Below are 23,204 nucleotides of genomic sequence, written 5' to 3'. Positions count from 1 at the left end.
TGTATATTTAAAATTTTTTTTACATAAAAGAATGTACAAAACTACGAGTCGCAATTACTCAATAAGCTGTGTGGTCTCCATCGTTGTCGAGTGTAGCCTGACATCTTCTCGGCATGCTTTGAAGCTTTTCTGCGTAGCTCGTCGACAAAGAGGACCAGATTTTGCGCACGAGTTGCTGTAAATCGTGTGTTCATAATTCCCCACAAATTTCAACTCGGGAAGGCCAGTCCATTACTGTGACACCATTTTCTTGTTTCCACAAAAATACCACCTCGAAACGCTTCGCGTACTTCTCACTCATTTTTGTTAGGTTGCGTTTACGGGAAAATTTCGAACGACACTAACCTGAGCTATCACTGGCGCCGTAGCCCTTCAGTGGGACTATTATGCAGCAAAAACCAGAACGAAATATATCTCGAAGTTACAAGAAAAATACAGGTTATTTTTTCTGACACAGACTGTATGTTCCTGACTATTCTGCCTATTCCTATATGGTATTTATCTCTAAATTTATTTTAATGATATTAGATTTCATTTTCATTTAAATTTAAATAATAACATTTTCTACATTGTTAGTTTTATGTTTCGCATTAAATTTTAGTATTAAAAATGCAAGCTACATTTCCGCTAATAATAATAATAAAGCTATTTTATTGGGTTCGTAAATGCATCATAATCGAAGTGGTTTTCTATTCGATTGCCCAAATCTTAAAACTTTACTTTAAAAATTTCTTACCTTATTCGCGAAATAGAAACCGAAACTTTCAGTGATTGGGTTCTGAGAATCGGCTGCTGTCAAGCGATATAAGGGGAAGATATATGCGTTTTTTTTTAATTTCACGTTTTTACTGTTTTCACTTTGCCAACCCCTACATCTTTGAGTATGTACTCGTACATATGTAAGTATGCAGAGTGAAAGTACCAGTTTTTACACTACTGTAAACATACGGTGGCCGCCGTAGCCGAATGGATTGGTGCGTGACTACCATTTGGAATTCACAGAGAGAACGTAGGTTCGAATCTCGGTGAAACACCAAAAATTAAGAAAAACATTTTTCTAATAGCAGTCGCCCCTCGGCAGGCAATGGCAAACCTCCGAGTGTATTTCTGCCATGAAAAAGCTCCTCATAAAAATATCTGCCGTTCGGAGTCGGCTTGAAACTGTAGGTCCCTCCATTTGTGGAACAACATTAAGACGCACACCACAAATAGGAGGAGGAGCTCGGCCAAACATCCAAATAGGGTGTACGCGCCAATTATATATACATATACAATATAATATACGGTTACTATGTAAGTGTACATACATACATTTGTGTCACAGAAATTAAAATTTAGATTTTTTTATTTCTGGTAAATAAGATGTGAAGTTATAAAACCAAATATTACATTTATTACAAGCTCAAAACCAGTTATGGAAAAATGTTAAAAAATAAAAAAAAGCTCAGACGTCAATTACAATTATTTAAGTAAATAACACATTGAAATCAATTTGGTCGGCGATTTTATTTCACTGCGACAGATTTTGCCCACGCAGTATAAATAGTTATATACTCATACATACATATGTATGTGTTGTAGTATGTATAAATGCATGTATAATGAACGTATATGAATATTAATTATATTAAAAATTTACAGTAGCAATCGGCAATCAGCTATTAATTCTAACCGAATTAAGGCCGTACTCGCTACTTGTACACTTGTATGTGAATCGTCGTTCTTTATTGACACTAGCAGACCTCTCAACGTATTGTTGGACCCTCTCATGATCTCTCACACGAACCACTCGGACAATGATTTCTATATTCCTCATATTAATTAGCATAGCTGTTTGATGTAGGCGTTTGCACAGCAAATCTTGCGAACAAAACGAAAGGGATGGAGAGTCGCTGGCTTCTGTATGCGGCCATGAAAAATGGAGAAAAACAGCCACCTGTGGCTCAGTTTGATACTGAGGATGAGCTTCACTCATCCATTCATAATACTTCGTCTTTGCCGTTTTATTTTTACTGTTTAACTAATAATAACAAATATATGTACATATGTATGGGTCAGCACGTACATATCTCTTTGGAGCAAATCAATTCTAAAATTGTAAATGTGTATGTATGTACTTATTTGAAGTATGTTTAAACACAAGTTGCGCACAAGCCGGTTTTTAAACGGTTAAACTTATTTCTCGATCGTTTCTTTGCATTAAATATTCCTCTCCACAATGAATATATTAATATTTCATATTCAATTAGTAATAAATAAATGCAAATTATATACCTGTTTAATATTTCGCGCTTTATCAGATAACTGGGGCGGAGATTTATGTATGTTCTTATCGCTTCTGAATTCAGCCGCGCACTGAATGTCGGTATCTCCCAAGAATATATTCTCTACATCGTGGGTATCTCCTCTAAATAAGATAAATGCTCTGCCTTAGTGGGTACAGATTATTTCTTACTATATAAAGATAGCAACTTTTATTAATCCACTTGCATTCAAAAGTACTCCTAAAGCCAAAAGTACGCTCAAATTCTCGTGATTTATTGTAATTTCAGCATGAGTGCATACATATACGTTACGTATATGAGTATGTACCCAGCAGGGAAAATCTTAACTAGGGAAACATATTTTTGGCTCAAAACTACTGCGAATTTGCCAATAGCGAACTCCTTCGCTACTCTTGTTTTGAATAGCGAAAGCGAGATCTGTCTTTCAAGTGGAACAGTGTCAAAGCAGAGAAACAAAAGTAAACGAACGCTCCTCTCTCACTTTACGGTGTTTTATACATAGTTTTAGGTTTTGGGAGTGCAATAAATGTTTTATTCTTAAAGGTTTACTTAATTTTTCGAACTTAACCCCAATTCTGAATTATCGACACTTCCTAAAACATCGTCTTGTAAAACTCATTAGTTGGTTCAGAAAAAAGGAAGGTGAAGTACTCAGTAGTGATATTAATTTCAATAGAAGCACAGCAGGTGGGTGTGAGTGGTCTTTTCTGCAGGGCATATACATATATATATATATGTACAAATACATATGTATGCATGTAAGACTGTACCTTCAAGTCAGGGGTCACCATCATCAGCGAACGTACCACTCGTCACTGAAAAATGCATATTTCGTTCTACGACATATCTGTATGATCGAGGAATATATAAGGAATTTTAATAAACTCAACACCACCCAAAAAGATGTCATGGTGGAGTATATGATGGCCAACAAAGACTGAAATTATGAATTTAAGTTTTCAGTGGAAGATTTTTGAGTTTATAATTTGTTTTAGATATTATTTTATTTAATTTTTTATTATTTAGTATTGAAGTATTTATAACTGACGAAACATTTTATGCGAGAAAAATTGCATAAGTGCTGGACCTTTTATTTCACTTTGAGAATGGTACAAAGGCTTTCCATTTGACTTAAAAAATATTTTAAAAACTATTTACAAGAATACACATATACATACAATATGTGTCCACATATTTTCAGTTTCTTGAAAAATTCAATAAGGAATATCTTATTTGATCTCTTGTTATTTGGCCGTTTCAGGAATCTGAGCTGGAATAACTAACCATTCACATATTTACGCTGTGTTTGGGAGTGCCGAAGGATTGCTCTTTTCTGTTAGCTGCTTCCGCACTGGTTTTCCATCTTCATCAATTTCACTAGAAATCATATATAGAAGCAAAGCCGGATCAATAGTTATATTTTACAACAGTTTTGACATTGTCGTTATTGTAACCTAAAAATACGACCCAAAGCATTGTGGAACTTGAAAACTATTGTGAAGTGAAAATAAGTTACGATTCGTTTGCAATCCTTATTTTGGACTGCGATTCAGCATATACGATTGACGTATCACGTAATTTTCTTTCGTATAGTTGTTGAACATTTCACGGATGTGATGATTTGACCTCAGGTCTTCACATATAGTCGTAATATATGCTGCGATTTGGTGTAACCGCAATTTTCGGTGAACGGACTTATGCCCGTAGCTCAAATGTCATTCGACTGCGATTTGAAATTTATAGAAATACATAATGTTTTTACCTATCCTTAGGTGGAGGACTCGTAACGCACCTCCTTTTTATGAGAAACTTTTTTCATGCCAAAAATATATACATTGCAATTGTTTGCGAGGAGCGACCGCTGACTTTTTATATGAATTGGTGTTTGGTGCCCGGGAATTCGAACCCGTGCACTTCCGAGTGACATTCACGCACCAACCCATTCGGACCCCGCGGCCGCCGTATGTTATTATCAGAACAAAAATAAATCTCCGAAATCAATCAATGCATTTTGTAGCAAACAAAGCAGATTACTCATATTCCTTAGCCGCCCTCTAACAATTCGCAGATTATTTCCACTACTTTCCTGATAAGAATATGCTTAAAAAAATTATCTCGTCATCTTTTAAATGACCTATTAATGTTTTAAAATTTAATATTTCACATTTTTTTACAAACATTGGCATTAGGTCTGTTCATGAAGCAAATAGTTTGTAACAATTCTTATCAATTATCAAGTTTTGGTGTTCATGTAACCAAAAAACTTGCAAAGTAGAGGACTGTGAAAGAGCAAAATGACATTTCGTTTTGAGGGGAAGTTGCAAGTTTTTACTGTACACATTTTTATTTGTAAGAATTTGCAAGTGAGAAAAACAGCCCAGGGATGCTGATGACCACTCTATGTAGTACTTGTTTATTTTTTGTGAAGCCAACTTCGGGTGGCGCTTGGGGCATATATACTTGCTTAAATGTGGCGTTAGTGTCTGACAACTCCCCATAAGTTTAATCAAGGCTTCACCCAGCAAATTATGTGTATTTGATTCATACGTCCGAAAATTTTGCACGCGGTGTAGTGGTGAGTAACTTAAACCTGTCCAAACCATCAAGGAACTACCTCCGAAGTTTCGCTTGGTAGAAAAACACTTGGGATCCTTCAAATCATGCTAATAGTAATAGTAAAACCGTCAGGATCATCGAAGTCAACTTTTTTTTCTCTCTAAAGTTGCGTGACTCCATCAACGTGGGTTTTGACTTAATTTTTTTCAAAACTAGTGAGGTAGGGTACACTAGACAGGGCTAGTTTACTGGGGCGGCAGCCCTTGGTCGAGAAAAACCCGAGTCATTCCGGTAACGTAGAACCGGCTGCCATGGGAATGTTTCAAGTTACCTGGCTTCAAAACTAGTCGATTACTACGGTTAAAATTTGTTGAACGCGGCGTTTGCACACTGATAAGTTTCTATCCGTTGCATTTATTTTTTTAGACCACCCCGAATAATAGCGGAAGTTTGTTGCGCAAATAACTTTTGGTTATAATTGTTTAACTGTTTGTGTTTACTTTCCTTAAGTTTTGCGATATTATCTATTGCTGAGTATGAGCGATTCAATTTAATGGCAATTTGTCTGTTAGTCATGCCAGAGACCTTGTAGTCGTAGACCTGAGCCATTTTTTCACGTGTAAGCGCTTTTCCTTTTGCCATGACGACTTTTTGTAAGAATTTATGGCGTATTGAAATGTTTAAGAACTAAGTGAAATCAATGCTTTAAAGTTACGTGTAGTTAATGGATTTTATACTCAGCTTACTCATTTGCAGCTGTTTCTGGCTGACTTTAGTGGAATTTCGCAGGGAAATTAACTCCCAGACTCCTTTAATTCAATTTCGCAGAGTGTAGATTATACTAATATTAGACTATACAGATAAGACTGAAGTGAATGAAGTAAGTTGTTTCAGCATGTGTTCAAAAATTCTTTGTTAAACGCAAAAATATTAAAATAAATTTATTTTTCCCTCCTAGTGTTACTTGTAGTAAAATTTTTGTTAAGAAACCAGAATTAACTAATGCTTAGTGTTTCTATTTTTTTGCTGTTTACTGCATATCTATTTCAACTACATACATACATATGTATGTGTGCATATTATGTTGTAAGTAATAAACAGTTAAGTTTATCAACCTGAATGTCGAGCTTTTTCTCTTGACGACAGCTATCTTCGCCGACGACACAGTATTAATTACGTCTGATAGGAATATAAATGTTACTTCATCGAAGTAACAAAATCTAATTGACACAATGTTGACTTGGCTTGCAAAATGGGGAATCCAAGTAAACGCAGACAACTGTATTGGGTACTCAACAAGGACTCAAAACTGTCAGTATACAAAAAACTACTAATATCTAAGACCATGATAACACCCATCTGGAGATATGGCATAGAACTATGGGGGGCAGCATGCCAATAATATACAAATAATTCCACGACTTCAATCAAAAATCTTAAGGACTATCGTAAATGCGCCCATGTATATAACAAATGAAGACTTACACCGCCACCTAAAAATTGATCCCATAAAAGGCGTAATCCAGAAGTACAGTACGAAACAGAAATTAAGACTAAGACGAATAAAAAAAAAAAAAATAGTTTATCAACCTGAATGCCGAGCTTTTTCTACGGTATCTACCTACATAAACGTTGAACACCGACAAATGCCAGATTTTTTACATAAAGCTTTTACATGGCGGAAATGCACTCGAAGGTTTGCATGTTGAATATCCGTAGGGAAAATTCTACTTTACCTTGACCGCTTTTTCTTGTTTGCGTTACGAATAACCCAATTTAAAGAAATTCCATCTTAGTACTATACTTTGATGCTGAATCCATCTAATAATGCGGACTGGCATACAGTGACATTCAAAATAAATACTTTCATACATCGTATACACAAATAAATTCATAACACATACCGGTATTTTCGATAACTGCTACTACATTCTTCATCGTCGCTTTCTTCATCCTTCTGGTTTATTGATGAGATACTCCTTTCGGGCACAGTTAGGGTAGTAGAACCACAACTATCCTCGTTTATCTATGAAATGAATAAAGACATAATTCCATGAACTCTTCATTTTAGCATAAATATAAACAAATATGCACATATAAATGAGTATTTATTATATATATAATATATAATGTTCGCGAGGAAATTGTTTTCTACTGCTGACTTCAGTTCACTGTTTTTTCGGATGATGAGGTCATTGAGGGTTGTTAAAGATTAAAAACTCTTCTCAAGCTTATGTCGATGGTCTTTCTGTAACGTTGCTTAAAAATTGTGACTTTATGGTGCAACCTTTAAAACTATTTTTTAATAAATCCTTGGCTAAAGGAGTATTTATCAATGACTGGAAACTGATATCAGTGACTCCAACTTACACAAGCGGCAATTAGATTGCCACGCGGGCTTTCAGAGTGGGTTCTAAATTGACGCGATCTACACAGACTTCTCTGAAGCCTTCGATCAAATCTCGCATACGCTTTTAGTAACTAAATTGGCGTTCTGGTTTTCATTCGTCTTTCGATGCAATGCATTCGATCTTATTTAATAAAGAGGGACAGCGCAGTAATTATCGACGGGCTTCTTCGAAAGAGTTTATAGACACCTCAAGTGTACATCATTGTAGTATTTTGTACATTTTGTAAGACGTCACTCTTCGCACTACACTGCCCATATCCGCTAAAGATTTTATTCTCTGCGTCTGTTTAGCTCAAATTATATTACACTGATTTTATTTGGAGGCCCTATCATGAATTCCATATAAACCGAGTGCAAAGGGTTCAAAAAAGTTTTCGTTTCGCACTCGCATTTCATTCAATTTCTCAAACGCGAAACATACAATTCCCGCTGTCGATTGATTAGTCTTTTCCTATTAAGTGACAGAGGCACTCTTGAGGCAGTATCATGATCTCGTTAATGGCGAAATTGACTGTCCGGTTCTTCTAGACAGAATACAGTTTAATGTTCCTCGCAGAAACTTTACTCGTTTCAAAAATTTTCGCGTTTGCTTTATATAGAGCTAATGCGTCACTCGTTAGAACGTGGTCTGACTTTAATTATCTCGCAAACTTTTTGGATTTGGACCTTTCTGCGACCCAACAGTTCTTTCAAATGCAATTAAAAAATTACTTTCTATGTGAAAAATCCAACTAATACTTCGAAAATGTTTTATATATTGTTAATTCCTTTCAATTCAATTTTAACTTGCATATATGTTTTAGAAATTTAATGGTTTCTCTTTTTAATCAATCTTTTTTTTTTTTTGAATTGATTTTTTCCCAAATCACTTTAAGTAAATAATTCTCCTTTTATCACAAATGGCGTACAAGTTAAATATAAAAATAAATAAATAAATTTGTGCATTACTTTCGAAATCCACGTCAAACATTTTTCTTTGTCAAATATTTTCATGTGAAAAGATTTATGTGACAAGCTGTATGTATATGTGACTATAATTTAATTACTCTCTTTCACTTTTAAATAGCGATGGCTTAATTGAATTGAACTTTCCGCTAAAACCAGCAACATTCTTGATATACTGCTTTTAATCAACTGATGTTGAAATTAAAAGCTGAGTTTAGAAAGCCAGTGAGTGTGAATTTAATTACAATATTTGTAATTAATAGGTTCGAAAGTGTGCGTGAAGAGAGCGCCATACAAACTGAATTGTTGCGAAAACTGACAAATGCGTGCTCAGGGCCGTAACCACTAAGGGACAATCAGGTTGATACTCAAGGGACCAAGGCGATGGAAACTTTGAACCATAAAAGGACCACAACCATAGAGGCTCAAATATATCTAACCATTTAAAATTAACTTACATAGCTTTGCCTAATGTTTCTAGAGTTTTTTAAAAGCATATATTTTCACCCTCATTTTGCGGGTTTGGCTTAGGGTTAGATATAATAGATCCAAAATGGACTTTATAAAATCTGATAATCGAAAACTTTGAACTGTACAATAAATTACATATTTTACTGTGTCACTGAACTCTGTCATTTGCTAGTCTTTAAAATCAAAATTAATCAAAATTCAATCCATTTTTCATTGATTAAAAAATCACATTAGATTTCAACAAGAGTTGACAAATTTGTTTGTTTCTTGCGTTCGTGGATTTATGCATATTTACGTGCAACGGTTGGTATAAAATACACGTAAATGTCTTGTTCAAGGAATATCATGCATTGTACCCGAAGAATAAACATACATTTTGTCGTTGTTATTGTTGTTGTATCAGTTCATCAAGGTCTGCCTGTACGGTGTAGACACCTCTGTTTTTATCTGATTCGCTTAAGAAGTTCTCCGAATCTAAGGCCGCCCATATTTGCTTTTGTGTCGAATACAACGATCCCAAACTCCAACCCTGTGGGTGCTACATATATATTTTTTACTCCATTAAAAGAAAATATATTTTGATGATAAGCTATTGATGTGCACAGGATTTATAGCGTCATTGCTATTATATATATACATATGTATGATACTTATACACCTTATAAACTTACATATGTATACGAGTATATTTCAAATCAGCAATAGTGAATTCAATCCATTTGTATACAACACGTGCATGTGTACATACTCGTATTAGGTCGGACTCGTTTTTGTTGTTTCATCGAGATCGATGCCTCTGTGCGAAAGAAGCATCAAATAATGGAAACAGTTTTTTTCTAAAGCGGTCACCGCTGGGCTAACAATGTCAACGCTTCCAGTGCATTTCTGCCTTGAAAAAGGCACTTGTAATATATATTAAACACGGGTAAATTATATATAAACATGGTGAAAAGAATTCAGAAGATGTGCCCAAGATCATAAAATGGTGCGAAATAAAATAAATGTGCGGGACTCTCCTCTTAAAACTAGCAGTTTTCATATCGAGCAGTTTTCAACTGAAGCATAAATATAATGATAAAAATCAATTGCCGATGGATGTATTCGACGTATTTGCATATATGCACTTGTATATATCAAACAATATGTATGTGTGTTGAGTACAGAAATCTATTTAACAATTGGTACCACATATGAAGTGATCACTGCTAGATAAATTACTCAAAATATTCTAAAAATTTTATAGAAACTTTAAACTACTTTATTTATTTATTATTAAGGGAGAATGGGGAGTTTTGAGACGGGTTTTGTTTTTGGACCCGTATTACTCAAAATCTTAATATTCTGCATATGTCAACGATGGAATCTTTAGTCAATGAATACTGGAAGCTATTGGTATGGCCTATTTAACAAAACTACAATTTTCCTTAAAATTAAAATTGTATATAATCATATAAAATATAATACAAAATACAAAAATGTGGGGAGTTGTGAGACACCATGGCTTAAATCAATAAAAATGACTTATTTTAGTTGTTAGTTCTTTATTAAGATGAAAAATAAAAAAGAAAAGACAATTGTTATAAAAAAGTGTATAAAAAATGCAATGCCATCAATCTGATGATTCGCAGTGAGAACATGTATAATAACCAGTTCGTAAATTGGCGCACTTTAGGTGCACAGCTCGATCGCATACATTGCAATGAATGGAGTTGTTTCTGCTTAACTTAAAACAATAAAAACTCAAATTTAATGAATGAATATTACATTATATTGTTTCTCTTATTCATTTGTTAATTTGCCCGATTTCCAATTGCTTTCTATACTTTACAACTAGTTTTTATATATGGTTACGTAAAAAAAACCAAATTTTAAAACTTTTTCATCATTTTTCTTTTAACCCTTAACGGCCGAAAGGCCCAGCTACGGGGTCATAGTATCATACTTATGCGACATAAAACGAAAGGCCTCAATACCGGGACATGAAAATAATTCAGTTTTCATTTCATTTATTTATCATCCCTGTAGTTTTCTTTAACAAATATTGCAACTTTGTACATCCCTGGTTTTTGATCATATAAAATTATAAATCAAATAAATATATTGAACTCATATCTAAATAAATCAGTTTAAATGTTTAGTTTACGTTTTCATCCTTATAAACGTTTTAGAATTTCATCTAATTTTCTGTCGTCTTATGGGCGAGTATTATAAAATAAGTTCTCAGCCGTTAAGGGTTGATATGTCTTATTAACAGGTAAATAAATCTATTTCCATTGCGAAACAATCTTTTTTCAACGTAATAAAGAGGTCATGCAGTAAAGGGTTAATTCTAAAATCCTCGTTATTTCTTAAATTGTGCGGTTGCATTTCTCCCACATATAAAGGGTGATCAGATTGAAAGTACTTTTTTCCATAGAGATTTTTGACAGATCACGAGTGACTACTGTCAAACTAATTACATAATCTGTTCCAGTATTCATTGACATTTCATCAGAAAGACTTACCCCTCAACATCGTTTACAAATCGTACAATTGTATTACGAAATCCACGCTCTGTGAAAAGTGTTCATCGCGCGCTCAGGCCAACTTATGGTGTACAGTGATGAGGCTCATATTGGCTTAATGGCTACTACAACAAGCAAACTTACCGTATTTGGGCTGAAGAGCAACCCGAAGCAATTCCAGAACAGCCATTACATCCATTGAACACAACCGTTTGGTGCGGTCTATGGGCTGGAGGAATCATCTTCAAAGATATCACACCTTCGGACTTTTATTTGTGTGGGTATGTAAAGTCGAAATGCTTTGTGGATAAACCACCTTCGATTGAGGTATTGGAAGCCAACACTACAAAAGTTATTCACGAGATACCTACCGAAGTCCTCCAGCGCGTCATTCAAAATTAGTGTTTACGGATGGCCGAATTAAATATATACCGTATGAGTCAAAACGGGAAAAGCTATGCAGAAATAGCTGAAATGATGACGTGCTCCCGGAAAATGGTTTATATTGCTCTTAATTTAGTTATAATATTTAGTTATAATGCTTGCAATAAACTAAGATTCTGGTCTACAGGTGTCCAGAAAGCTTGTAGGAAGGTGACTTAACGAAGCAGAAAAAACAAGTCCTCTCAAAAAGACATATCAAACACCGACTTTCCTTTGCAAAAGCCCACAAAGACAAATCTATTCAGTTTTGAAAAATGTACTTTGGACCGACAAAACCAAAATAAATAAGATGGGACCAGATGGGAAACTATTGTACGTCGTCCAAAAAATCAAGCGCTAAATCCTAGGTTCACAAAAAAGACGATTAAACACGGCGGCGGAAACATCATGGTTTGGGGAGCTTTTTTCTGGCATGGTGTTAGGCCGATTGGTCGCGTGGTTGGTAAAATGGATGATTTCAGTATCTGGATATACTCCAGAATAAAATGGAGCCATTTGTGTTTGAGTTTATGCCATTAAATTGGACATTTATGCAGGACAATGATCAAAAGCATACTGCAAAGACAGTGAAGCAATGGCTCATAAGAGAAAAAATTAATGTACTGGATAACCCGGCGCAAAGCCCTGATCTCAATCCAACAGAAAATTTGTGGAATAACGTTAAGGTCAAATTCGCTAACATAAATTTTAGAAATGTTGATGATTCGTGGGCCGCAGTTGAGGAGGCTTGGTACTTTATTATGAAGGGCTTGATTATTTCCTTAATTATTATATTCATCAAAATAAAAGACAACAAAGAAGTTTAAATTTACCAATTTCAGTAGAAATAAATTAATTTATGAAACTGAAGAAAAAACATTGCCCACAATACAACGCTGCGATCGACCTCAAAACGAGCGCTTTTGAAAAGGAAAGAGTGACGTCTTTGTTATTAATTAGGAAATTTAGTTTAAGTATTCACGTAATTATACTCGTAATTGCTTTAGCAGTAAAGAGAGGGAATGCAAAATAGTAGTAGTGGAACTAGTCCTAATTCACCCGAAGTGCGTTGGTTTGATCAAATTTAATACTTGGCACTAAGATTTTCTGCTGGCATCCAAGTTCGATCGTGTTGGTAGAGCGATGGTCGCCTCCAATAAATTCAGGCATATTTTTAGGCTTAAACCTTAAATTCACAAATGCACATATTTGCTAAAGTTTGTATAAATGTACTTTTGAATAGGTAACTTGGCAGCCGGAGTCTGATCTGAGACTGTGATAACCAGCCAAGTTAGGATATTAACTTTAATCTTACCTATATTCCTTCTTATATGTTTCGGACGACCGACCCCCACTGCCTGCTTCACTGATACATTTTGTACCACATCATACACGTCAATAGGTATTCAATGCTAATGAGGACTATTTGTATGCAAACATTGTAATCGTGTATAAATGTGTCAATAGCCTCGATAATTTGCAGGTATTATGTACGTAAATATGTGCATGAACTTATAGCCGTTATGAGCAAAACTCAAAGCCGTCAATTGTTAAGCAAATTATCATAAGCAAATGATGATGCCAATTTGATTAATAAAGATCACATGACAATCAAAATATGTGAACATCACACAAAGCTGAAGCGATCCAGCTAAAAATGAAAATGCAAATGCAAGTGAAAAGGGAAAATTACATTTACATACAAAAAAAAAGAAGTTATGACTCAACAAATGGACAAATAAAAAAATTTACAAAGAAACAGAAAAAATTATATTACGTCTTTTAAGATCGAATTTCTTTTTTAGCGTTGTTTGCTTACAATTTACTACAATGAGTTCGATAGCGCTCTAGAAACGTTTAAAAATAGTTAAAATACACTAGAAAATGGAGATCTGTGAAAAATAAATTTCGAAAAGCTGTGAATAATTTCGATGAGCACTTTTATTGAAATTGAATATACAGGGTGGACCATATAGCGTTTGCTTTTTGAACTAACTATTTTTTTGAGGTGGTAACACAAATGACATGTCAAATGTGTTCATAATTTACTTCAAGGATTGTCATTTACGAAATGGGACGCCATATGCTTGAACAAAATTGGGAAATATTGAAAACCTATTTCCAAAGTGGTGAGTCTTCTTCTTCTTCCGCGGTTACAGTAAATGGCGAGCGTTACCGTGACATGCTCAACGAGTGTTGGTTTCCAAAAATTGAAGAGGATGACATGGACGACATTTGGTTTCAACAGGACGGTGCAACTTGTCACACTGCCAAAGTTACACTCGAACTTTTGGCTACCGTTTTTGAAAACCGAATAATCAGCCGAAATTCCGATATCAATTGGCCGCCTCGGAGCTGTGATTTAAGCCTGTTGGACTATTTTTTGTGGGCAGCCGTTAAGGACAAATACTATGCGAACCATCCAGAGACGATTGATGATGTAAAATACGAAATCGAAGTTGCCATTCATGAAATTGGAGCCCAAAAAATCGAAAATGTGCTTAAAAATTGGGTTGATCGAATGGTCTACTGTAAAGCCAGTCGTGGCAGTCATTTGAACGATATTATTTTTCATTTATAAATGACAATGTTCAATCTTCAAAATAAAAAAAAGTTTGAAAAAATATTGGATTAGTTTTTTTTTTTTTATAGCCGATTCAAAAAGCAAATTTTACATGGCCCACCCTATATATGGTAAACAAAAATTAAAATGCACCAACTTTTTATTTCTGATCTTATTGTTTTTACAAAATCAGCAATAGCAAAAAATGCTCTAGGGGGATGCTATAGCTATGGCCGATACCGTCCTTCTAAATGGTAGGTCGGCTTTGAAAGTCACTACAGTATTATTAGGTTCGGTTCCTGGACACAAGGGGCATGAGGGAAATGAAATACCTAAAAATGGGGCACACATGCCTCTAATTGGTTCTGAGCCTTTCTATGGACTTACAAAAGACAATGTTTTGAGGAATTAAGTATTTTCTTAATCCTGTTAATTATTTTTTCCGAGTGAAAAACAATGTGTGGATTTGTTCACGCACCAAGTAGAAGAGGGTGCAATGTATTTTCGCAACCTTATTTATAGTATCAAATCTGCAAAGCAGGCACTGTTAGCTTAACGAAAAATACAGATGGAAAAACAAATATGATAACAATATTATATGTATGTACATGCTAATTTTTGGTACGGTTACAGAGATCGGATGTTTCTACTGTTATTTTAGAAGGAATGCCTGTAGGTATAACAAAGAAAGAATGCCTGTAGGAATAATACAAAGTATTTTCTATAACTTAAACTAAATGGGGGTTTATGCAGATTCCTGCTGCATACATACTCCCCCCGTTGGAAGGTGTAGGCTTTCAACCAAATCTGTTTCAACCGGAAGTGCTGCAATCTTAGTTATAGCTCGTTTTACTGGCCCATTTGCTGTTTTAATGATCGCTGCTCTAACATATCCGTCAGCGCCACTGAAGGTGTGTTCAACCCGACCCAGACTCCATTTTAAAGGCGGTTGATTGTCATCCTTTAAAAGCACCATAGCACCTTGTTGTATGTTTGCCATGGGATTTCGCCACTTACACCTCTCTTGCAGTAATGATAGATACGCAGTGCTCCACCTTTGCCAAAAGATTTGCTGCATCTGACAAATTCGCTGCCACCGGCTTAGACGGTTCATATTTAGATGCGTAACAATTGGTTCTTCTATGGCTGTAAATGACCCACCAATGAGAAAGTGCGCTGGTGTAAGCACATCAAGATCGTCTGGATTTTCTGTAATTGGACAAAGGGGACGAGAATTTAAAATAGCAGAAATTTCACAAATGAGAGTGCGAAGCTCATCGAAGGTTAAAATAGAGACGCCAACGGTGCGATAAAAATGAAGTTTTGCGGACTTGACCGCAGCTTCCCATTAGCCGCCAAAATGGGGCGAGCGGGGAGGAATAAATTTCCAATCTATTTGATTTTCAATGCAAGCTTCAGCTACTGCTCTATTGTGATTTTGATCGGCGAATAGTTTTCGCAGCTCTTCTAGCTCATTTTTTGCCCCAAGAAAATTTGTAGCGTTATCAGACCAAATAGTGCTTGGCTTGCCTCTAATGCTGATAAATCGTTTGAGTGCAGCAATGAACGATGACGTCGATAAATCTTGGACAAGCTCAAGATGACATGCTTTCGTTGAAAAACAAACAAAGATACATACGTAGCATTTCACGGGTGGCCGGTTGCGCACCTCACATTTGTACTGGAGTGGTCCACAATAGTCAACACCTGTTGTATTAAAAGGTCTAGATGGTCTCACACGGTCTGTAGGAAGTTGACCCATAATTTGCTGCAGTACCCTGGGCTTAAGGCGGAAGCACCTCAAGCATTTATTAATGATTTTTGAAACTGTTTTGCGCCCACCAATAGGCCAAAACTGCTGACGAATTGATGCTAATAAGCTCTGCGGTCCTGCATGCAATAGTTTACGATGATAGAATTCAATGAGTGTGGAAGTGACTGGATGCTGCTTAGGTAGCAAAAGTGGGTGTTTTGCCTCGAATTCTAAATTCGAATTATAGAGGCGCCCTCCAACGCGTAATGAACCAAAGTCGTCGATAAATGGATTGAGTGACAGTAAATGGTTGCAGGAAGACAACTGTTTGTTTTCTTTCAGTATTTTGTATTCTGATGCGAAGTGCACTTGCTGGATATTCCTGATTAGCAGCAGTGTACCACCTTTAATGTCGTCGACTGTGAGAAATCCAGCTGATGGTAAAGTTCGTTTTGATTTAATGTGGCAAAATTTGTAAACGTACGCAAACACACGCTGTAACTTGCTGAATGAATTTTGGAACTTGCACCCGTAAGTTTCATCGATTTGAGTTGCAGCAATTAAAACATGGCGCCGTCTTTCTGGAAGATTAGATAAGAAATCCATATTGCTTGGCCAATGCGCTGAATCAAATTGGAGGAATGAAGGTCCATTAGCCCAAAGAGTGTTATTTAGAAGCTCTTTTGGAGTGCAGCCGCGCGAAAGAATATCCGCAGGATTCAGTTCGGTTGGAACGTGATGCCAGGTCATACCTGATGTAAGCGATTGTATTTTAGCTACGCGATTTGATACAAATGTGTTAAAATTACTGGGAGCAGATCGTAGCCACGACAATACAACCATTGAATCCGACCAACAATGGCACTCATATGATAGTTGGCTATTTTCCAAAATATTTGAAACCAATTCCGCTAACAACAACGCAGCAGACAACTCGAGTTTCGGAACCGTGATCGACTTCAAAGGTGCAACTTTGGACTTGGAACATAGAAGATGTATTTTGTTGACGCCGTGATTTTCAACGCGTGTGTAAACACAAGCACCATAAGCGGATAAACTGGCATCACAAAAGGCATGAATTTGGACGCGGGCTTGCAGTGCAAGCACGTATCGTGGAAAATGAAGATTGCTAACGAATGAAAGTTGACCACACAAGTCCAACCAAATGGACTGTAGCGATTGCGGCAGGCTTTCGTCCCAAACCAGTTTTTCCTTCCATAAGGCTTGCATGAAGATCTTCAGCTTTGTGATAACTGGGCATATTAAGCCAAGTGGATCGTAGAACCGCGCTATGACTGAAAGAATAGATCGCTTTGTAATTTTCTGCGAATTCAAGATTGGTGTGAAACTGAATAGAAAGTTGTCTGAGATACGTTCCCACACAAGGCCAAGTGCCTTTGTCACATCTGTACCATCATGAAACTTTATGAATTTTTCGCAATCACTTTCGTCTTCATCTTTCAAAACATCAACTTCATTAGAACACCATTTTCGAATTGGAAAGCCTCCTCGTAGAAGTAGCTGTCTGATCTCTTGCTTCATTTGTATGACCTCCTCGATTGAATCGCCACCAGATATCAAATCATCCACGTAAAAATCTCTTCGAATGATTTTAGCGCCGACTGGAAATGATTCCTCCTCATCAAATGTAAGCTGATGCATAGCTCGAATAGCTAGGAAAGCAGCAGGCCTCGTTCCATATGTGACCGTGTTTAACTTGTATGTCTTGACTTGCTCAGATGGGTCATCGCGCCAAAGAATGCACCGCAACTGGTCATCAGGGCTACTCATTTTAATGCAGCGATACATTTTACATATGTCGCCAAGTAGTGCAACTTTGAAAAGTCTAAAGCGAAGCAAGATGTTAAAAAGTTTTGGCTGAATGATTGGCCCTGGTAGCAACAAATCGTTTAGCGAATACCCTGAAGTAGTTTTAGCGGACCCATCAAAAACCACGCGCAGTTTTGTAGTGGTACTGTCTTGCTTTTTAACGCAGTGATGCGGTAAGTAGTAAACTGGTTTGTCTGCTTGAAATGATGCCAGCGACATATGACCAAGATCCTTATACTCCTGCATAAATGCCGAATATAAAAGTTTTGTGGATTGATCCTTTTGGAGTTTTTTTTCTAGCGCCCTGAATCTACGTAAAGCAAGATAATGCGATTCACCAAGAGCATCAAGATCGGATTTAGGTGGCAGTCTAACTGAGTAGTCCCCTGAAGGCAAACGAAGAAAATTTTGTATGAAATGCTGCTCACAAAAAGCGTCCTCTTCTGATAATGCTGGAGTAGAATCGAAACCATTTTCGACCTCCCAAAAGCGTTTAACAATGTTTGAAAGTGTATCAGCACTATCATGTGGCGGTGTTAAATTTCTGAATGCCGAAAGAGTTATTAATTTATTACTGATATGTGATACGCCTCCAGAAACTACCCAGCCCAACTTAGTTTTTTGCAGTGTTGGTAGGTGATCAGCAATTCTAAATTGTCCAACGCAAATTAAGTCGTAGAATAATTCCGCACCGATCAAAACATCAATACGGTTTGCTTTGAAGAATGATGGGTCAGCTAAGTTAATGTTGTTTGGTATGTTCCAGCCCTCAATGCTGATATCAAAATTCGGCTGATATTCTGTTATTCTTTGTGTTATTAAAGCTGTGAACGATGTCGAAAACCGACCATCTTGCGCTTGGGCAAATATGTCGACGCATCTGTCTGCATTGAGACTCGATTCTCCAATGCCAGATACTGAAACTGGTGAGTGATGAGACCGAAGTTGAAGTTGATTTGCTAACCGGCATGTAATGAAATTTAATTGAGACGCAGAGTCTAAAATAGCGCGACAGGGAATTAATGTGCCTGCACGATTTTTTACTAAAATGATGGCCGTTGCTAACAGCACACAATTGGTAGACACATTTTTCGAGGCTAAAGGTTTGGGACTTGCAACTAATGATGTTAATAGGGCTGATTGCGATGTTGTAACCTGGCTATTTGTTACAGGAGATGCCACAATAGATTTTGGTACACTATCTTGCTTGCCATTTAAATGCAGTAAAGTGTTATGTTTTGCTTGGCAATACCTGCAATTGCCAGCTTTGCATTGCTTGATAGTGTGACCCTTGCGTAGGCAATTTAAGCACAAATGAAATTTTTTTGCTTCCTTATAACGCAAATTTGGAGAGAGATTCAAAAACGAAGTGCAACCAGTAATGAAATGCTCTTTGGAATCACAAAAAATACAGAGTGGAGTGGGCTTGCCACCACCTACAGTAACGAGTACGCTTGCTTTTGATTTTGCTTGGGATACAATATTTTTCACCTGTTTGCTAGGTGCCTGTATGACCATAGCGTTTTCCAAATTCTCCATCATGCGGCATCTTCTTTCCAAAAACGTTGACATGTCAATCCATGTAGGTAATTTGTGTGCAGATAAATTCTCTTCCAATTTTTCGTGCGTTTGTCTATCCAGTTTGCTTGTGATGAGGTGTATGAGTAAACCATTATATATCTCTTCAGTAGTTGCTAAAGTTTGCAGCGCTCGAAGATGTGCATTTACTTGATCGCTTAATTTTCGTAACCCATCTGATGCGCCCATTTCCATACCTTGTAGCCCGAAAATTGCCTTTATGTGTGCCTGGAAATGAAGTAATTTATTATCAAAACGTACTTTTAATAAATCTAAAGCTTTGTCATAATTTTCTTCACTGGGCTCGAGTGAGCGCACAGTGTCTAAAGCTGCATCACTGAGGCTGGTGATCAAGTACTGCATTTTTTCTAATTTGGACATCTCCACGTCTTTGTCTATTGCTGAAGTAAACGTGCTGAAAAACGAGGGCCAGTCGAGATAGGAGCCACTAAAAACTGGAATTTTGAGCTCAGGTAGCCTGGATCGTCGTTGTAACTGCTGCGGCGTAATGTCGTCCCAAGAGAATTGTCGTAGTGTTGAAGAGTGCGCGCCAGATGACTTATGTTTTGTATTCAGCCAACGATTAATTTTTGCCTCTACCTCAATATACACTTTGGAGAAATTTTCGTCAGCATCAGACTCGAATTCCTTGCGGTCCAATCGCCTAAGTGTTGATCGTGCATTTTCGAAGTTTGCCTGCAAACGCTCAGCATGTTTAAGTCGCGCAGAAAGTTCGGCCTCATCTAAGTTTTTTAGCTGCTCGTTCGTAAGGAAGCTATTGAGATTATCTAGCTGGCGTTGAAACGCATTGCCTTCCTTTTTGTAGAAAGCGATTTCACCTGCCACACCAGGATTCTCACCAGACGATTTACACTCTTTCGGCATTTTATAAATATATTTTCTTTTGTTGAGTTCTATTTACTTTTCACTGCACTAATTGTCTTTATGTTTGTACTAATCGTTAACAGTTAATAGAAAAAACACCAAATGTCTTTATTTTAAGCGAAAAACAACCTGTTTTGCCTTCGATAGCTGTACTTGTGTAAATGGGTATACAAACACTCACGGCCGCGACGAAAATGTACATATGTTTTAAACTATGTGCGTACAAATATGCGTACCGAAATTACTTCTACTTGGGATACGAAAATTCTAAAACGATACGGTTAATCGAATAATTATATATGTATATTATGATTTATTCGATCACGTCGGGGTCACCAATGTTTTGAGGAATTAAGTATTTTCTTAATCCTGTTAATTATTTTTTCCGAGTGAAAAACAATGTGTGGATTTGTTCACGCACCAAGTAGAAGAGGGTGCAATGTATTTTCGCAACCTTATTTATAGTATCAAATCTGCAAAGCAGGCACTGTTAGCTTAACGAAAAATACAGATGGAAAAACAAATATGATAACAATATTATATGTATGTACATGCTAATTTTTGGTACGGTTACAGAGATCGGATGTTTCTACTGTTATTTTAGAAGGAATGCCTGTAGGTATAACAAAGAAAGAATGCCTGTAGGAATAATACAAAGTATTTTCTATAACTTAAACTAAATGGGGGTTTATGCAGATTCCTGCTGCATACAGACAACATTAACGAATTTCTCAGGAGGTGGGAAGAGAAGAAATTCATTGAACACTGGTGACATTCTATCGGTCAGTGACAAGTGAAGCAATCCTTAACGCCGGCCACAAGAATTTCTGATGAGCTATTTTCACTCAGCAGAGTAGACTAAAGACTAATAGCTGGTTACTTTATAGGCCACTGTAACCTGAAATACCACTTAAACAAAACTGGTCGATTCTGTAAAATTGGCACTGAAAATTCATTCAATACATTATTTGTAAATGTCTTGCACGAAGCAGAAAACGGATACACCACCTTGGTGTTAGTGCCGTGCATTCATATAAATAATGGAACAATAAAGCCAAGGAGTTTAACTCAAAGAAAAACTGTTATTTCGGTGCGGTCAAACTGCAAAAAACAGTTTAAAATGTTAGCTTAGCATTTTTTTCGGCAAATATTTCTATATTTGCATCTGCGCGTGTAAGTACGCTAAAGCCGTTGACATTTTTATGAGCACAAAATTCATTGTAGTTTTCATAATTTTATCAAATTGTACTCTTGTTTTTTATATCGCTTCTTTATTGTGACGATTTTACGTTTTTAAGGTGCTATCATTTTTCGACTAGAAATGTTTACCTCTTTAGCTTAAGGGGTTATATACCTTGTGGTCCGGTGAAATTAGCGAAAGTTGGGTTTTTTTTAAAGATATGTAGCAATAATTTTATTGTATAAAAGTTTTTATTATTGGATATTACAATGTTTAAAGAAAAAAAAGGCTTTGTTTGTGTAAAAATATTTAAAAATGGCGGAGTTATGGCGTTTTCCCCCAAGACCCTTTTTTTGGAAGAGGCTTGCGGTGGACGCGATTCAAGTCCACCAAGTCAACTGAAATCAAAAAATCGAAAAGATTTCATTAGTATAGGGTTATATCTTCTTAGTGAACGATCAATATATTAAATATTTTGATTTTTGTGAAAATAGGAACATGTTTTTAAAAAACTCCACTTCTACAGTCCTAAAATTGGCATTAAAAAATTCATATCTGCAAAATAAAAATTTATACATAAAAAGTTGATCGTTCACTAAGAGGCGACATCAATTACGAACAATTTAAAAAAAAAATTATAAAAATCGGTTGAATACTTTTTTTGCAATCGCGTCCACCGCCAAAGCATTTTTGGAAAAAACACGTTTTTGAGATAATCGCGTTTAAAGTTTCAAGCGCCGCATGAGGCCGTACGCTCAGGACGTGACGACGCACAATTTAAAACGCTGTAACTTTCGATCTATTGCTCAGATCTCTATGAAATTTTTGGAAAATGTTCTCAAGGGATTGTACTTTACGATAAAGAAATAAAATTTATTTTGATTTTTTTGAAAAACACAAGGTATATAACCCCTTAAGAAAGCCCATCTCATCCGTTCTACAAGCAATTTAAAAACGGAACCTTACGTAATTTACACTGCACTTACACGTATTAGAAAACAAATCAATTGGCATGTTTTTTCGACTTGCTTGTTATTCTTGTAGAAAGTTCTGCCAAACTACTCGCATAGAATTAGATTTGTCTCCGCTCCAGTAATTGCAGAAGAAACCCTAAACTTATCGCAGGACGAGACAAAAAATGGACAAATGTGCTAGAAATTATTAAAAGTGTTTGATGCTTTTAAAACAATGCAATAAACAATGCATTCTGCAATAAGTACATAAAATGTAGAATCTTCTGACATACAACCCCAATTGCATTACTGATCTTAAACTTTCAGCTTTTTTTAAACATCAAAAAGTGGTTTAATGCCTTGCCGACGCCTTATAACATTTCTTATTCTTTGTTGGAAAGTTTGAATGAATTTAAAGATCTTGGCGTTATTTTTTCGAGTAACTTTTTATTCAATAGTCATATTATTTCGAAAGCTTACATGGTTTTAGGGTGACCCTTTAGTCTTAAATTATTATATATAATATGTACATACGTCTTTCGTGCGATCCAATTTGGAATATGCTGCTTTCATTTTATTTATTATGATTTTATTGTTCATTTACTTTCATTTGGAGACCGAGTCGTAAAATCTACATAAACATAATTGAACGGGATACTTACACAAAATTTTCTTAATTACTCGTTTCGTTTGCTTTTCATTAACTTAAAATTTTTGGATGTAAGAAAATCAGTCCCCTCGCTTTGAGGTGTTTATAATATCATCAACGGCAGTAGTGACTGCTCATTTCTCTTGGAAAGAATTAATTTCAATATATTACAGCGTAATCTACGTAGCTCTTTAGCTTTTTATGGTGCTAAATGTAAAA

The 23,204-nt window shown here is 36.1% G+C and overlaps 1 protein-coding gene across 11 annotated transcripts in view; it reads right to left on the bottom strand.

Annotated features, from left to right (window-relative positions):
* Positions 1 to 23,204, bottom strand: part of LOC128856831 (myogenesis-regulating glycosidase) — a 44,171-nt gene that overhangs the window by 7,116 nt on the left and 13,851 nt on the right. For 8 of the 11 annotated variants that reach the window (XM_054092196.1, XM_054092197.1, XM_054092198.1 and 5 more), the window contains exon 3: positions 6,746 to 6,867. In XM_054092196.1, the coding sequence (XP_053948171.1) occupies positions 6,746 to 6,867 (122 nt within the window). Of the gene's footprint in view, positions 1 to 736; positions 846 to 2,274; positions 2,423 to 6,745; positions 6,868 to 8,199; positions 8,363 to 23,204 lie in introns of those variants that run through there. The other 3 variants (XM_054092205.1, XM_054092206.1, XM_054092207.1) reach the window with 3 other exon arrangements.

This window comes from Anastrepha ludens, chromosome 3 (assembly GCF_028408465.1).
Source record: "Anastrepha ludens isolate Willacy chromosome 3, idAnaLude1.1, whole genome shotgun sequence".
NCBI lineage: Eukaryota > Metazoa > Arthropoda > Insecta > Diptera > Tephritidae > Anastrepha > Anastrepha ludens.
The sequence above is the reverse complement of the archived record's forward strand: the minus strand, read 5'-3'. Positions and strand labels throughout refer to the sequence as shown.